The sequence below is a fragment of the Mustela lutreola genome, chromosome 9 (genome assembly GCF_030435805.1).
Source record: "Mustela lutreola isolate mMusLut2 chromosome 9, mMusLut2.pri, whole genome shotgun sequence".
In the NCBI taxonomy this organism is placed as follows: Eukaryota; Metazoa; Chordata; class Mammalia; order Carnivora; family Mustelidae; genus Mustela; species Mustela lutreola.
This window is the reverse complement of record NC_081298.1, coordinates 107,117,867-107,136,325: the sequence shown is the minus strand read 5'-3', so window position 1 is coordinate 107,136,325 and position 18,459 is coordinate 107,117,867. Positions and strand designations below refer to the sequence as shown.

General features: G+C 38.6%; 1 protein-coding gene across 1 annotated transcript in view; it reads left to right on the top strand.

The window, feature by feature from the left end:
* EIF2AK3 (eukaryotic translation initiation factor 2 alpha kinase 3) overlaps positions 1-18,229 on the top strand; it is a 65,451-nt gene extending 47,222 nt beyond the window's left edge. The window contains exons 12-17 of the mRNA XM_059188332.1: positions 865-1,014; positions 2,134-2,911; positions 6,460-6,627; positions 12,833-12,934; positions 15,530-15,592; positions 17,001-18,229. Of these exons, the coding sequence (XP_059044315.1) occupies positions 865-1,014; positions 2,134-2,911; positions 6,460-6,627; positions 12,833-12,934; positions 15,530-15,592; positions 17,001-17,180 (1,441 nt within the window). The 3' untranslated portion in view covers positions 17,181-18,229. The remainder of the gene's footprint in view (positions 1-864; positions 1,015-2,133; positions 2,912-6,459; positions 6,628-12,832; positions 12,935-15,529; positions 15,593-17,000) is intronic.
* Positions 18,230-18,459: the final 230 nt, after the last annotated feature.

The window sequence follows — 18,459 nt, the reverse complement described above, 5'->3', positions numbered from 1 at the left end:
CTCTTTGAGGCTTTTGAATATATATGCAAACAACTGCAGTGCAACACTGGTTGTGACCTGGGGGCTTAGGATAGTAAATAGCTTCTCTTGAAAAAGTGCAGATGTAACTGAAATTGAAGGAGGCACGCTTTTTGGAGGTAATGACATTTGTGCTGGGTATTGAAGAGTAGGCTGTCACTCACACGACAGAGTGTAGCAGCGGGATGGCACTACACAAAATGACCTAACAAAGGCTCAAGGAAAAGCACTTGAAGGTGATATAGAGAAGAGTTAGTGGGATCCCTAGAAATGTGAGATTAGATCTACCAGAAAAATTATCAAAGCAGAAAATCAAATCTGGGTGCTTTTCTAACTAGACTTCATTGCCTGTGATATTCAGTATTTGAGGCTTGCTTTGAACAAATAAACATGCTAGTACAGGTTTTTTGGATGGCAATATGCACCAGTTACATATGTACCAAGTAGGGTTATTCTCCATCCTCCTGAGCTGTCCTCCTGAGCTCTCTTTTCTGAATAGTTCACTTATACCTATTCATCCCCCTATTGAATTGACAAACATTAAGAAGTGGTCTTTATATCTTTAATGGTCTGTAGTCGTTCATTTTTAGTCATCCAGGAAAGTTTTTTTTGAATGAAGCAATGTGTTCATAGCACTTATATCTATAAAAAGAAAAAAAAAATCCTAAAATACATGTTTTTAAAACTTAACTGTATGGCTTTTTAAAATTGTGCCACTAGGGCTAAGTCATCTGTTTCTAGTTTTAGATTCAAGAGAGAATTTTATTTTCTTATCTCTCACCAAAAATATGATTACTTTTTCCAGTAAGAGTGACCTTCGGTGTTGTCTTTTTCTCTGTATTTCAGGGAGTTGGCTCGGGAAAAGGTAATGCGGGAAGTTAAAGCCTTAGCCAAGCTTGACCATCCAGGGATTGTTAGGTATTTCAATGCTTGGTTGGAAGCCCCACCAGAAAAGTGGCAAGAAAAAATGGATGAAATTTGGCTGAAAGATGAAAGGTAACTTGGTTAGACATAGACTTAAAATATAGTACTTTTTTTGAAGCTAGTTTTTTTGCTTATGTGAACAAAATTCATCTCTATAACTAGAGAAGAGTTTAGCTTATTTGTTTTAAGAAAAAAATGCTGTTCTCTGTCATGTTTTGGAACATTCTAGAGGCACTTGTTAATTGAAAAGTTTACTTAAAATGAAGAAAAGTTTATATTTTAGACTATGAATTTTAAAAATTATTTGTAGATAGGGCTGTATGAATTGTAATTTGCTAAGGGATTTACAGTGGCTTTTCTCTTTAAGAGGTTCTGTCTGCTTTTGTCACCATTTTTTTATTTTCGATTTTCAGTTTCTCAGTAGTTAACAGTGTACAACTCCTTTAAAACTATTAAACTAATTTAAAGCAAACAGTCTTGAAACACTGCATCAAAAACTAATGATATATTTTATGGTGACTACCTTGACACAATTAAAAAAAAAAAACTAGTTTAAAGCTATTTGCAGTTAAAAATACTTAAAGATAATGCCCATATTAAGTATGCTCTGCTATAGGAACGAAGGCTCTTTTAAAAATGAGTAAATGAGAACAGAGAGGAAGGAGGCTGCATATAGGCTGTTTACCAAATAATTGGCAGTAAAATTCCTGCCTAAAATACAGAACACAGCCCTAGACCCACATGTAGTAACTTGTCCAGATGAAATTTACAGACATAGTCAGTAACCAAACCATGGAAGATCCAAGTGAGGTGGCCCCATGGCTGAGGGCCCTGATCACTACTGCCCTAATTCAGACAAGGGCTTCGGAACTGTGGCCCCTGAAGAGTCCTTTCCTTGGCTGTCTCTCAGGGCTTTGTGTTTTGCATAAATGCTCTGGCTGCTCTGGCATGACAGTCCCACGTAACTGTTTCAAGTCTAAAATTAAGCTTTCCAGTTGAAATTTTTTAGAAGCAATGAAAGGCATATAATGTTCTTTGTCTCCCATAGTATGTTTTTTATTTCTTCTGTGTGTTGTATGTCATTTGGTACTGGCTTTCATATAGATAAAGCTTTTGGAATAAAGATTGTGGTTCAGATCATTTAATCAGCACATATGTCCTCTCTTCCCTTTGTGTCTGTCCCACCTTCAGCACAGACTGGCCACTCAGCTCTCCTAGTCCAATGGATGCCCCATCAGTTAAGATACGCCGAATGGATCCTTTCTCTACAAAGGAACATATTGAAATCATAGCTCCTTCTTCACAAAGGAGGTCTTTTTCAGTAGGGATTTCCTGTGGCCAGACGAGTTCTTCCGAGAGCCAGTTCTCTCCGCTGGAATTTTTAGGAACGGACCACGGGGACAGCAGTGAGTCCGCGGATGCCGCGTGCAACCTCCGGGACAGCTGCCTTACGGACTGCGACGTGGGAGATGGTACTCTGGATGGCCATGACGAGGGTCACTCCTTCGAACTGTGTCCTTCTGGAACTTCTCCTTATGAAAGGTCAAGGGAGAGAACATCCTCTTCTATAGTATTTGAAGATTCTGGCTGTGATAACGCGTCCAGTAAAGAAGAACTCAGAACGAAGCGACTGCATCTGAGCAACCACTGCACTAATAAACTAACTGCCCTCCAGCCTTCCAGTAGCCAGTCTTCTTCTGAACCTACGTTCTCTGTTTCTCCTCCCAGACCCACCACTTTAAGTTTAGATCTCACTAAAAACACCGCAGAAAAACTCCAGCCCAGTTCCCCGAAGGTGTATCTTTACATTCAGATGCAGCTCTGCAGAAAGGAAAACCTCAAAGACTGGCTGAACAGCCGGTGCACCCTAGAGGAGAGGGAAAGAAGCGTGTGTCTGCTCATCTTCCTGCAGATCGCGGAGGCGGTGGAGTTTCTGCACAGTAAAGGGCTCATGCACAGGGACCTCAAGGTCTGTACTCGTGGAACATCACCCAAGGGGTTCGCTCTGACCCTCTGTGATTGAGAGCAGTACTTTCGGTAGTTGTCAGATTTTAACCGAAGGGCCCTGAAGAGCAGAGGAGAGGAAGGGTATCAGAGAGGGGAGCAGAGGCCCGGGGAACCTGCTGCAGAAGGAAGTCTTGTGGTTTGAAACCTTCAGGCAGAGCATGTCTTCTCTCCTGTGATGGGTTCCCCGTCCTCCAGCTAAAAAAGACAAAGCCACCATGAACAGCAGATAGACTGTTTTTCCTAGGACTTTGGGTAACCCTGACTTAAGTTCCCGAGGGCGCCAAGGTAGCGTGGTGAAGGGGACCCAAGTGGAAGGAGACACATAGTTTCCTTCAATAGCCAGCTCTGAACTGGAGCAAATCGCCAGGCTTTTTGCCCCTATTCTTGAACTATTTAGGCCCTGGGGAAGGGCATGCGAAGCTGGATGGAGAAAGAAAGCAAATAGCCAGGTTACTGTTTGCAGCTCTAAAGCCTTTTATTCTATTTTCAGTATATACAATATTGAATATTGTGGCAATGTGATATGCTAAATTATATAAGATTCTTACTAAAATACTCAGTATTTCCTGGGTATGTGTTTCTGAAACAATTATATGGAACTCTGACTTGACTAATTTCTGCCGTATTTCATATGCTCATAGTGATCATCAGTAAATGTACAGTGAATATATAAGTACTTTTCCGATGGAAGCAGCTTAAATTATTGAAGTATTTTCAGTTTTGTTTCATGTAACCAAAAACTTTGTTTCAGGCACCAAAGTAGCTACTTGGACATTGATTTCTCATATCAGCTGTACATCTTCTAACCCTTGAGTTTGGAATAAGGGGGACAAGAATTAGAATTAGTTCCTATTTTCCAGAGTAACTGTTATTGAATTATTATATAATTACTGTGCTTCCGTGATTTTGATGTGGACCTAAACTGACTGACAGGTATTATTCTGCACTGAAGGAAAGGTTCAGAGATGATTTCTTTTGGTTGGAAAAGAGAACACAACTGACTTCCAGAAAGCCAGATACTAACATGAGAGGGTGCTAGCTATATGACTATAGTAAACATTTATCATTTGGTCAGAAACTATTAACTGATTTACACATTCATTTTGCGCTTAGCCCTTACTATACATACAAAATGCCAAGTTGAAAGACAATGGAATTATGTTTTCACTGATAATGAGTATCCTTCTGCTGATTTTATAAAGTTAATGAGCTATTAGTGAATATTTGTCAAATGCTACAACATTGTCTATACAGATTTTTTTCTGTGTTTGTCTCTGCACCAAAAAAATTCTAGGAAGAAAATTAATTTTCCCCTAGTTTTTCTAGGAACCAAAAAGTCTGATTCCTTTTTAAAGATACATTATTTTTAACAATTTCTAGGGTACCAGAAAAATTACCTCCAAGATTTCTGTTCCCAGTTTGAATAGCTCTGCATTCTGTTCACTCTGACCCAAGTCTCCGAGCTCCATGTAAAACCTTCTGGCCCTCCCCCGTTTTGTACCTTATTCGATCGTTGTCATTGGCACTTTCCCGCCTCTGATTCTCCAGGTCCTTCCAGTCTCTTCCCTTCACTCTAGCTGGGCTTCACGCTGGGCTTTTCACAGTTCCTTAAGTACGTTGAGTCCTCATAGAGCCTGGTATTTCTTATTTAAATTCTCATCACACTTGTATTATTTATCCTTCAGTTCTGTGTTTCTGTGTTTATTTTGTTCCCCTGTTACATTCCTGTCAAAATGCCTGACATAGTCTATATACTCATATCATTTTATTTGAATAAAATGCAGCCCAAAGGAAATTTATTGGTCCATATAACTCAGCTGTCCAGGATCCTTTATCTAGGATCAGGTGATGAAGCCGGAAGCTGTCCCCTGTCCCATCACTGTCTCTTGTTTCCATTTTCAGGCATGCTCTCCCTTCACTGGCCTAGGATAGCTGCCAGCATTCTCAGGACTACACATTACAAGTTTCTAGAGGTGGTTGGGTAGATAGGTATGGAGAGAAAAGGGAATGGGAAAAAAGTATCTCTCTCCCCCAGTATCAATCAGAAGTCCTGGGTTTCCTTCTAATTGCTAAGCCAAGGATACATACCCACCTCTAAATCAGTCTCCTGGCCAGGGGATGGAATCGTGCTGATTGACTTCTCTAACCTCTGGATGTAACCTCGGGATAACGTCCAGCTGAAGCATGAGGTTGCTGCACAGTTGGGGAAAAGGGAGTTCTCAAAGTCAAGTCAGGGTATTTCTGGTGGAAGCACAGGGGGTAGATGCTGGAGAACCTCCCCACACCCAAAAATATCTATTACGGTGTTTAGTAACTAACAACTGACACCAGAAGGTAGGGGAGAGGAGGGAATGTGAAATTTAAGGCATCACAGTCTGTGTTTTCTCTCACATAAGATCATCTGTGGGAGAGCAGGAGGTTATTACTATAGATTTTGGTTATATGCAATAACTTAATTGCTTCAAAGCCAGCACTATAGAATTGTATTTTGGAGTTCGGGAATAAAATGGTTTTTGTCTGGCAGTATTTGAAGCCAGATGAAATTCAGTTTCATGAGCTGAATGGCTCTCTTTTTTCTTTATTTTAAGAGCTCTGAATGGTGTTTATGTTAGCCACAGTTAGAGTAGGTGCTGAAGGAAAGATGATCTATTTCACGCAGGGAGGTTTGAGGGCCCATGAGAAATCTGGCTGGATATGTCATATAAACAGTTACATATGAGAGTGTAGAACTCTGGACAGGTCTGGGAGTGTAGGTAAGCATACGGGTATAAAAGAGGCAGCACAAGGTTGTAGTGAGGAGCTCTTATTCCCCTTGGTAGCCTACTTCCCACCCTCAGACACAAACAAAAGGCCAGTTTGTTTCATTCATTCATCAAATAGAAGTGATGGCTACCGCAGGGCAAGGACTTCACTGAATGCTCGTTCTGTGGCAGTGAACCAGAAGTCTTTTTCTTCTGGAGCCAGACCACTTGGGTTCGAATCCTGCTCTACCACTTGCTAGGTGGATACCCTTGGACACTTTAAGTTCTCTGGGCCTCAGTTTTCACAGCTGTAAAATGAGGGTCTAAGAGACTAATAGGGTTGTAAGTATTACATGAATTAAACTAGTAAACTGCTTAAAACAGCTCATGGCACATTACAAGTGCTCTGTATGCATTTACTATTATTACTACTATTATATCATGGTTTCGGTTATAGACATAAAGAGCTTGCCAAAGGAGAGTGTAAAGAATACTGAGATTGATGACTGGGCCCCAGAGAATGTGAATCTGTAAGAGTTTAAATAGATGTTCAATAAATGTGCATTTCCTCTGCTACCCTTCCCTTTTCCTTACTCTAACAATACTTACTCAGCATTGAAGGATTGCTTTTATTTTCTAATTAGTCTGTTTAATGCTTGAGAACATCTGGTTTCTTGTTTTTCTCTTCTGTAGTTATTTCAGTTCTCTTTACTTTCTCTCCTTCTCCATGCACACCTATCATGCTTTTGTCTGTCTTATTTTTTTCCAGCCTTCCAATATATTCTTTACAGTGGACAATGTGGTCAAGGTTGGAGACTTTGGATTAGTGACCGAAATGGACCAGGACGAGGAAGAGCAGATGGTTCTGACCCCGATGCCAGCATATGCCAGACACACAGGACAAGTGGGGACCAAGCTGTATATGAGCCCAGAGCAGGCAAGTTTTTTTCTTTTCCTTCTGAATTAACAATGGATCTTTGGTAAGCATGGCTCCAAGCTAGATGTGCCCCATAAATCTCCATCCACATTCTTCTTAAAATACCCAGTAAGATAAAATCTGAAAATTATGAAAATTGGTAGTAGGGTTCATAGGTAGCACAGCTAGGGTGCAATTTCTAGAGCCTGAACTGGGGATGGATTAAGAAAAACACAGTGCATAAAACATGCACTCACCCCTGAACCAGAACCTGACAGCAACCCGAATTCCGAAAAAGACTTTGAATGCCTCTCTCCCAAATTTAACACCAATTCTTCTTGTAAACTATGTAGAAAAGAGCCAGCTAAAGCCAGAGGTCCTATACTGAGCTGCTCATTCCAATAATCACAAGCAACTTCTAGAATGTACCATGGCAGGAAATAGAGGTAGATGAGTTGGGATATGTTGCCTTGTGGGGACGCTTAGTCTCCAAAGGAAAAGTGCTGTGAACAGGACAGAGCCTGGAAGAGTGGTGGGAGCAGGGCATCCCGGGAGCATCAGAGAAGCATGCCCAGCCAGCTAATGATGTTCACAAGCTTATATATGTTTCTATGTTAGCGGTTCTCAAAACTTTTTGGTCTCCATACCTGTTTATACTTGTAAACATGATTGGGAACCCAAGAGTTTTTCATATGGGATTTCATCTATTGATATTTGCTTTAGGGGCACCTGGGTGACTCTGTGGGTTAAAGCCTCTGCCTTCGGCTCAGGTCATTATCCCAGGGTCCTGGGATCGAACCCTACATTGGGCTCTCTGCTCAGTGGGGAGCCTGCTTCCTCCTCTCTCTCTGCCTGTCTCTCCACCTACTTATGATCTCTATCTGTCAAACAAATAAATAAAATCTTTTTTTAAAAAAATTTGCTGTATTAGAGGATAAAATTGAGAATTTCATAAAAATTTTATTTATTAAAAATAATATTAAACCTATCACATCTTAAAGGTATTTTTATGAAAAATATTCTACAATATAAAAACAAATTAGCAAGAAGAGTGACATTTGTTTACGTTTTTTTAAAAAGATTTTATTTATTTATTTGACAGAGAGAGAGATCACAAGCAGGCAGAGAGACAGGCAGAGAGAGAGAAGGGGAAGCAGGCTCCCTGCCAAGCAGAGAGCCTGATCCGGGACTTGATCCCAGGACCCTGAGATCATGACCTGAGCCGAAGGCAGTGGCTTAACCCACTGAGCCACACAGGTGCCCACATTTGTTTACATTTTTATAAATCTCTTTAATCTCTCACTTAAAAGAGCTAATTCTCTGGGAGCCTAGGTGGTTCAGTCGGTTAAGCATCTACCTCTGATCTCAGCTCTGGTGTTGATCTCAGGGTCGAGTTCAAGCACCTCATTGGGCTCCACACTGGGCATGGACCCTACTTAAAACAAGAACAGCAAAAAGAGCTAGATTCTCATATCGGCTTTTACATTTAATCTGTTGGTGTGTTATATTGGCTAAAGTAAATGAAGAAAAGCTGACCTCACACAGATAGATAGTTGGAAAGGGAGGAATATTTAATAGCATGTTCAGGTAATTTGGGTTGTCTTTGATAGTGCATCAAGACTCAGTAAGTGATAGTTTCTTAAAAGTTATTTGCCCAGGGAGACTGGGTCGCTCAGTCAGTTAAGCATCTGCCTGCCTTCAGCTCAGGTCATGATCCCAGGGTCTTGGGATCAAGCCCCACATCTGGCTCCCTGCTTAGCAAGGAGTCTTCTTTTCCCTCTGCCTGCCACCCCCCCCTCACTTCTGCTCTCTTTCTCCATCAAATAAATAAATAAATAAATAAATAAATAAATAAAAGCTTCAAAAAAAAAAAGTGATTTGCCGTGTGGAATCCAAAACACTATCACTATATTCTGTTACTTTAACATCCTTTGGTCTTTTTTGCATTGTGAATGGATCTCTCACCCTTGCACAATTTTGTAACATCGTGCATCGGTAACTTGAGAACTCTTGGTTCCCTAAGTTATGCAACTTTTCCAAAAATTGTCACAATTCATTATACAGTATTTAAAAAAAAAAAAGTCACTTTGATTAATATCACCACCAATCTCACCAGAAAGGCTTTAGGTATTAAGAAGCGGTCCGGTTCCCCATGACTTTTCCAAAATTCTGATTTCATGTCAAAGCTCAATTTTTATCATTGGCTACAAATACCGTTCAGTTTTCCTTGAAATGCCATTCTCACTTTGTTCATCTTTAAGAAAATGTCTGCAGAGTATCCAAGTCAGAATAACCATAGTTCATCACCAATTGTTGCTTCAAGTCAAAATGGTGAACGAATGAGAAAAGTGACTGATTTAAATTGTAATTCCAACAATTGCACAGTTGCTTTGTTTTGAGACAAGCACTATGCTTGGATATGGAGCAGAAGAAATGCTTTATGAACATTCTGAATATTCTGCCATTTTGTCATGCAGAATATTATAAAGATGTATATCTAAGGGTCGAGATGTAATCAGATTAAGGATTTTTACTGCTTCAGCAAAGACATTTTGATTGAAACTGTCTTTTTTGTTGTTAACTGTCAGTATATAGCGTTGAAGCACCCTTACTAGTACTACAGTTTGGTGTTGCTGCCTTGCTTCCCGCTAAGGTTCCAGCAGCACCCATGTTAGCACACAGAAAGGATAAATCCTGCCTTGTATTATTATGAAATAGCCTTGACCCTGCAGACCTCCCGAAAAGATGTTAGGATTTTCAGGAATCTGTAGACCAAACTTTGAGAATCTATGGGTTAGATTATCTTTGGAAGGTTCTATCACAGACCAGTCATAGGAATTGCCTTTGAAAAGAAGGATTTTATTTTACTGTTATGCAATATCCTTTTTTACTCTTTGAGTTTTTACATTATCCAAGTGTTTATTCTTTCTGTTTAATGTTTTTTTAATTAAAAAAATTTTAGATGCACTTACCAGATTTGTGAGACTCAAAACATGATGTTTGTGGGAGCACATTTTCAAAATGAAAGTTCTGTTTACAAATGTGTTCTTTGAGAAATAGGGTTTGTAGTGGAAATTTCAAAATTAATAATAAATGGATATTGTTCATATGTCAAGAGTCTTTACATACAAAATGAGGTTCTTTTGTGATAGATTTACTATTAAAATACAAAAACAAAAAGAATATAAAGAGCCCCATAGTTAGACATCTTGAATTGCAAAGCTAAAAGACAAATGATATAAGTATTGAGGTAGGAAAAGAAGGTTTTTTAGCTTTTTCCTATAGCACTCAGCGCTAGAAGACAATAAAGCAACATGTGTAATTTTGAAGAAAAAAATTCCTGCATGAATCTGGCCACAAAGCTACTCACGTCTGAAGAAATCAAGCATTATTAAATAGATAAGAGTTAAAAAGAATCTTTTAAGTAAAAAAAGCAGGTTCAGGAATAATGTGCATAGTATGCAACCTTTTGTGTAAAAGAGGAAAAGATAAATGTGTATTTTGCTTATGTTTATATAAAGGAACTCTGGGAGGATGTGCAAGTAACATGGTTTTGTGCAGAGGGGAAGTATCTGGTGGGGGTGGGAACTGGGCATTTGAGGCACAGGTGGGAGGGAAAAATACATGCTGCTTTGTGAACCAGGTGAATGTGTTACCTATTGAAAGTGAGTATAAGGGGCAGTTGGGTGGCTCAGTCAGTTGGGCATCTGCCTTCGGCTCAGGTCATGATCCCAGGGTCCTGGGATTGAGCCCCTCATCGGGCTCCCTGCTCAATGGAGAGCCTGGTTCTCCCTCTCCCTCTGCCTGCTTCTTTGCCTACCTGTGCTCTCTCTGTCTATCTCTCTGTCAAATAAATAAAATCTTTTTAAAAAGAAAGAACTGATACCAGTGGAATGATAAAGCCACATGATGGTAGATTTTAAGTGTCCTAAGTCAAAAAAGATACCCTCTGTAGCAAATCTACTTAAAGGGAAAAACCACAAGTAAATTTAGAAGTTAGCAAGGATACATGTAGCAGAGATTTCAATTTATGAGACTGTTATTAAACATAGTTGATCATTCACAACCAAAGGTATCCAGACTGGCTTAAGGAGGAAGAGAAAGCTGTTGGCCCCGTAACTGAATCATCCCGGTCAAATGGTGTGACCAGGACTTGGTGAAAGGAGAAATTAAAACTGTATGAAATGTGAAAATACTATAAATATATGTTTCTGTGCATAGGAAGAAAAGATCAGAATGAAGAGCCAGAAAATGTCAGCAGCCACTGCTTCTGTGTAGGAGGCTTTGAAAGATATTTTGGACTTGTCTGTATTTTCCAATTTTTCTACATAGGCACAGATCAGAATTAACACTAATATGCTTTTAATAGTATGATTTTATTTTTTCCTAATTATTCAAGAGGCTGGAAGTACACCTTTACACTCTTAAGTATTATGAAAATGGGAATGACTAAATAAAAGGCCTCTTGAGTGCCTGGGTGGCTCAGTGGGTTAGGCCGCTGCCTTCGGCTCGGGTCATGATCTGAGGGTCCTAGGATGGAGTCCTCATTGCATCATCTGGCTCTCTGCTCAGCGGGGAGCCTGCTTCCCCCATCTCCTCTCTGCCTCCCTCTCTGCCTACTTGTGATCTCTCTCTGTCAAATAAATAAATAAAATTTTATAAAATAAAATACTTCTCATTATGTATAATCTATTCTCTATGTAAGAAATATAGAAATGTGTAAAGAAAAAAATAAAAATCCCTTACTTAAAAACATCTCTAAAACATTACCAGTCATCATTAGTTCTTTCTAGTATACGTATACACATCTTACAACATGTGTTTACACATACCTTATTTTGGAAAACAAAATTGGGATTCTAGTCCAGAAAACTTTGGATATTAAAATCAAGCCTTTCCTATCATGTTTTTAGAGAATAGTTTTTGGTGTGCAGTATTCTCTCTTTTGAGGAATGTATTCAACATTTGATTTGGACATTTTTAGTTACTTACAAACTTTGCCCTTAAGAGCGTCACCTAAATAACTCTCCCTATGTACTAATCTCTCTCCACTTTTCCACTACCTTTGGGCAGACGAGATTAAATAGGACTATTAAATGGAAGTCAGCGTTTATTGCCAAGTTGCTTTTCAGGAAGGTGTGTTAGTTTAGATTTTCCAAATACTGTATGAGGGTGTGCTTCTCACCATACCTCTGTAAGCTCTGTCTTTGAGCATACTTTTTAGAGGGGAAGGTCATGCCATTGATGTGCTCATTGAAACTTTGGATCTGATACTCTGTGCACACATAGGTGGGCTGGCCGGCAGAAGGAGCCAGGGAGACAGGTGTCAACTACCCTTTAGACAGGAGGTGGCAGAGGTAGGAGGTGGAGGAGGGCTTGGAGTCCCCCCATTAAGAAATGCCTCTTTGGAGTGGTTTCAAAGTGATGCCCTTCTCTAACGTTTGCCAAATATGAAGTTCTGTGCCTAGGGTAATTTTCACAAATAAAAGAGTTCTTCTAAGTCCCAGGAGGTCACTTTTAATTTGAATGAGGCTTTGTTTAATAGAGTAGTTGGGCTGTAATTCTTCTGTTCATTTTAACAAGTAAGTTTTTATTGAGGTCTTTCTCTATACTTAGCCCAGTGCAGGATGATGGGAACACAAAAGAGGCAGTTCCTTCCCTCCAGGACTTTATAATCTGGTTGTGAACAATAAGAAATAGACACATGTAAAATACAACTAAGAATGCAAAGTAGTCCATAATTAAGTGCGTTAATGAGGGCTAACCACAGTTGATGAGTGGTTTGGAGTAATGAAGATTTTCTCATAAAAATGGGTGAGGTCTAAGATGATTAGAAATGAGAGATCTGCTTTAGATAGTGTTGGCTTTGAAAATCTTCACCTCGGGGGCAGTGGAGCAGCTTTTACTGGCTCCCACAAACTTTTTTTAGCATTGCAAGGCTCCAGGTTTCTGCGGGGCCTATTTTACTGATGCATATCTCTGAGCAGTACCTGGGCTTTCCTTCTGTAATGCTGAGTAGTTTAATTACTCTTGCTGTAGTGAGTTAAAGAAAAGAGGCTGCAGAGATCATTAACTCTTTGCTAACGTTTTTTTTTTTACCTGAACAGTTACATCTAAACCCAGGAAGTAACTAGGTCAAACTTTGGGTTTCACTAATGCAGTGTTACCAATTTGTATGATCTGTCTTAATTTTTTTCTAATATTTCTTCTTTATGTGGTATTTCAGATTCATGGAAACAACTACTCTCATAAAGTGGACATCTTTTCTTTAGGCCTCATTCTGTTTGAATTGCTGTACCCATTCGGCACTCAGATGGAGAGAGTCAGGGTAAGTTCCGTCCCCCCATTCAAAACAGGTAGAAAAAGAAAATATTCTTAAATTTACAAAAGAAAGCGTTTTAAAAGAAGAGTTAGTCATTCTTAATACCAGCAGAGTAGTTCACTGCAAGTGGAAGAGTTCATGTGAGCATTATAGGGAGGGTTTGTAGACTGTTTGCTTCCATTTCAAGCTCAGTCTTCAAAAATCACTTGTTTGTTCCTTGTTGTCACTTCATACAAAATCCTGCACTCGGTAAATTTGTAATAAGTGCAAAGCGAGGGGAACCTCAGGGTAATGGAGCTGGAGAGGAAGTGACATGGTAGTCATTGGTCAGAAAAGAATTTTCTAGAAGGCAAGTGACCATACACTCATACACTTAAAAACTGACAAAATAAACATAATTAGTTGGGTTTTTTTTTTCTCTCAAAATAAACCATGACCATGGCTTTTGAGGAAGACTCCTGACAGTCTTTTAAAAGGAGGCCAGTCACATTTACCCCATTGTTCACAGGTCACTCTCAACAGTTCTAACCTTTGTCCCAGGTATATATCTCCAATATTTTCAAAGTTTATGCGCTTATCACCCTTTCTGTATCAATTTTACTTCTTATTTGACTCCTGTCCATAGCAGAAGAGGATGTAGTTTTCATATAGAACTGAAGGGCTCATATGTTCTAACCAAAGGGATCTACCAGGTGCTCCATCCAATAAATGGGGAAAAAAAGAAGAAAATTTAAAAACCAGAATGACTAAATATCAAAACATTCTAAAAGCTTCTAGAAGGATATGAAATGGGCCCAATATATGTAAAATATCAGAATCATACAGCATCAAAATTTATGTAGTTATAAGTGCATCAAAGAACCCTATCAAGAAAATAAAAATACAACATACAGAATGGGAAAAACATTCATGAACCACATATCTGATAAAGCCTAGTAACCCAGAACATAAAAAGAACTATTATGACTCAACAAAAAGACAAACAACCCAATTAAAAAATGATCAAAGGACTTAACTAGACATTTCTCCCAAGAAGATACACAAATGGCATTATTCATTAGGGAAATACAAATCAAAACCACAATGAGATGCTACTTCACAGCGTTTAGGACAGCTGTAACGAAACAAAACAGAAAAGAAGTAGTGTTGGCAAGGACGCAGAAAATTGGAAGCCCCATATATTGCCGGTACGAATGTAAAATGGTACAGCTGCTATGGAAGCAGTTCGACTGTTACTTAGAAAATCAAACATGGAGGGCCCCTGGGTGGCTCAGTCAGTTAAGCGTCTGCCTTCAACTCACGCCATGATCTCAGGGCCCTGGGATCGAGCTCCGCATTGGGTTCCCTGCCCAGCGGGGGAGTCTGATTCTCCCTCTGCCTCTGCCCCTCCCCAAAACTCATGCTGTTGAAGAGCTGGTGCCTCATTCTTTGACATGAGATCTTTGGAACTGTTTTGTTTTCCCTTCTGGAAGCTCTTAAGCTCTTAGGGCTCTCCCTTTATCAGCGCTGTTATGACATTTAGTCCTTTCATTGGTCTCCCCCTCCCCATTTATTGTACTTAAACAGGTAGGTCCCTTCAGTTAGAAGATGTGACTCTCCGTTTTAATAAATTTCTTGTGTTAGTTTTTGATAAATTCTTCTCCACTTTTTCTGTTTTATTTTTCTGGAACCCTGACTTAATCCTATAAATGCCTAATCTTTTTTTCTCCTACTTCCCATTTGTTTGTCTCTCTATGTACTGTTCTTTGCAAGAGTTCCTTAATTTATTCCAATTTCCTAATTTTGTATTTTAACAATCCAGTTTTAATGTCCAAGATTGTTCCTTTTTATAACATTTCATTCTTTTTACATGGATTCAGTATTTTCTCTGAGAATCTCAGTTATGTGTATTTATATGCTTTAAGTATTGTCTCTTTCTTCTGGAACATAAAGAGAATGATAATATGTATGAAGATTTCCTAATGAACTTTCAAAAGCTTAGTTTTATACTCAGTAATTAGCACAATTGATTTGAGGTGTGTGTGTGTGTCTGTGTCTATGTCTGTGTCTATGTGTGTGTGTGTTTAACTCAAAAAAGAAGAAGAAGAAGAAAAAGAGGGGTACCTGGCTGGTTCAGTTAGAAGAACATGTGAGTCTTGATCTTAGGATCATGAGTTTGAGTTCCATGTTGGGGAGAGAGATTATTTAAAAAAGAGAGAGAGAGAGAAAGAGGAAGAAAGCATATACTCTTTCATATACAATACAAAGAGGCTAGATACTAATAGAAAAAATTACTCACTTAAGGGCACAAATTGTATACTCATGAATAAGTTTTTTTTTTTACACAAATCAGTCCATTCTCAGTTAAAATCCAGGCATCAGTATAATATGTACAATTCAAGCATAATTATATATGAAGTGTTTTCTGGATTTTGATGATTTGGTGGCATGTAGATCTGTGCTCAGGATTATGAGGTCAGGAAAAGCTGTTGGTAAGTTTTCCATCTGTTTAATATTCAACCTTTCTTCTTCATCATTCCATTAGAGTATCAAAAAATAATTTTAAATAAATGGATCTACATACCAAAACATTTAAAAGTTAACACTTTTCTTTCTTTGTAGATCTTAACTGATGTAAGAAATCTCAAATTTCCACCACTGTTTACTCAGAAATATCCTCGTGAGGTTTGTATGATTCTAATCTTTCATTTTCTTGAGAATCAAATTTAGAACTTCAAGGATTCTTAGCAGTTAATTCATCAGTTTCCCATTTTACAAATGAGGAAGCCAGAGGCGTAGGGAGGAGAAGGACCTGATCCCAAGAGCACGCAACTTGCTAAAATCACAGATGGGAACCCGGGCCCAGGGTCCTCGGCGGAGTCCTTGTCCTGGTGCTCTGTGGTCCCCGCTGGGTGATGTGTAGATTGTAGTATCCTTTTGCTTCAGTAAGGTTGAACTCCTAGCACATTCAGGGGAATCGAGCCGCTGCTGTGGCTATGCCACTGATTTCTCTATTTTAGTGAATTTGGGAAGGATCTTAAAAACAGGCTTCTTTCTTTACAAAGGAGGGGTTTTCACTACTGTCTATTGACTGGAGTTAAGCGCTTGGAACAACGCAGTAAAATGGCTCAGAAGAGTAAATTAAACTGGTCTTGATGGCAAAAATTGTGTATAATGAGCCTTTGAAGTTTGTTTTTGTTACTTTTATCATTTTTATTCTATAATATATTTGGTCCACAAACACATCATTTTAAAATTTACACATAGATCCATCCTGAATTTTTGTAAATAATTAAACTGAAGCAAGTTAGACTGCCTGTTAATTATCAAGTTGGGAACAGTCTAAATTTATCTTTCAGGATTATAAGTATAATAAAGGATTGCATTAGAAAAATGAACTTTATAGGGGCTCTCGGTTGGCTCAGTCAGTAGAGTGAGCGACTCTTGATCTCAGGGTTGTGAGTTTAAGTCCTCACTGTGTGTTGAGCCTACTTAAAAGAAAATAAAATATTTTTTAAGAAGTACTTTATAATACAGAGGTATGCTAAGCTAAGATGAAATATATTTTATTAAAAATTACTTTGTTACATATTTTGCAAAACTGATGACTCAGTTTCCAAGGAGGCTTATAAGAATATATGTTACATTAAGAAGGGCTCAAAAAAAAAAAACCCATGATTATAGATTTGTTGTAAGTTATATAACACAGTTATAAGATAGAATTATTTTTAAAATCAGATTATGTCTGTGTTAAAAGGATATGATTTAAAACCGTTATATGTTAGAAAAAACAACCAATTACCACAAAATGGTCTATGTTTATTTGGAGCGGGGGTTGACAAACTATGTCCCACAGGCCAAATGCAGCCTTGTTGTCTAATTTTATAAAGTTTCATTGGGACATAGCCGTACCCATTTGTTTACTTATTTTCTATGGCTGCTTTTGTACTTTAATGGCAAAGTTGAGAAGCTGCATCAGAAACTGGCCTGCAACTTAACACATTTAGAGAAAAACTGTTCTGACTCCTAATTTAGCAGACTATTTCATGGTCTAAACCTGGCCCTTCATTTCAAAACGCTTATTATATTTCAGTATGTGATGGTTCAAGACATGCTCTCTCCATCCCCCATGGAACGGCCAGAAGCTACCACCATCATTGAAAATGCTGTATTTGAAGACTTGGAGCTTCCAGGAAAAACAGTACTCAGACAGAGGTCTCGCTCCATGAGTTCATCAGGAACAAAACATTCAAGACAGTCCAGCAGCTCCTAGAGCCCTTTGCCAAGCAATTAGCCTTAACTTACGCTCGCACCCCTAGCAGGTGACACAGAATACTGTCCGGGGAATGTGGCTCTCCAAAATTGTGAACTTGAAAATTTTGTTCTTTGCTCAATTTTATTTTGGACTACTTTTTCTAAGTCATATTTAAACTGGATTTGGGGGCATGACCTAATTTGAGCCAACTCTGAACTGCTGAACTCCAAGGGAGGGCTATCCGTAAATCATATGTGGTCCTTTTTCTTCAATGGTCTCTTGAAACTGGCTGGCCAAGCTTGATAGCCCTGACCTTTGCCTGGGGAGATAGAAACAATCCCTGAAACAAAAAAAGAGAATTAAAAGGGAAATATTTTTATAGCACAGAAGAAAGTTCCTACATGTGGTAACTACATTGTTCTAGAAATACGCTTTCTAGAGGCAAGATGATGATTTTGAAATCATCTTTTTGAAATTATGATTTTGAAACTAATTTCCAAAAAAGCTGACTCCATGTTTGTCCTGGTGTGTAAAGGAAGAAAGAATCTGCACTATTTTGGAGGACGAGTAGCACAAATTGTATAATGGTTTATGTCCATAGCTAGTTTTATAGTGATATTTGCAGCATTAAATAACTTTATTCCTTAGATGGTTCTAGGGAGAATTGAAGACCTTTTTTGTACTTTTACCTCCAATAAAGGGAAAATGAAGCTTTTTGTGTAAATTGGCCAAAAGTTTGGTTTGGGGAAGTAAAAAGCCGTAGTAAGACATGAATCATATATTACAACTAACTTCTTCAATTATGAACTTTTTAAACCTAATGAAATCTTAAATGTTTATGTGTAATCCTGTAGGTAGTTACTTTCCCAAAACTGATCATAGATAACAGTTTCATCCTCTAACTTGCTAACATGTTTTTATTTTTCACTGTAAATATGTTTATTTTTTATTTATAAAAATTCTGAACTCAATCCATTTGGGTTGGTGGTGTACAGAGCACACATAAGTGCATTAAGTATTGTGACTTCTTTCAAGTCTAAATGATTTAATAAAACTTAAAAAAAATATTTATAGTTGATGCTTATTTTGGGGGAATTAGCCCCAAGTGGTAGTTTTTCAAATTTACAAAACGGGATCACGGGTCTCGGAAGGGTCATAACCCTACTTTCAAGAAAACTTTTCCTCACCTATTCCAAGCAGATGTGCCTTCTCTGTTCTTTCCCCAAGACTTAACAAAACCCAGTCTTTTTCAAAAGTCACTGGACTCATAACCAGAAGATGTTTGCTTGGTGCCTAT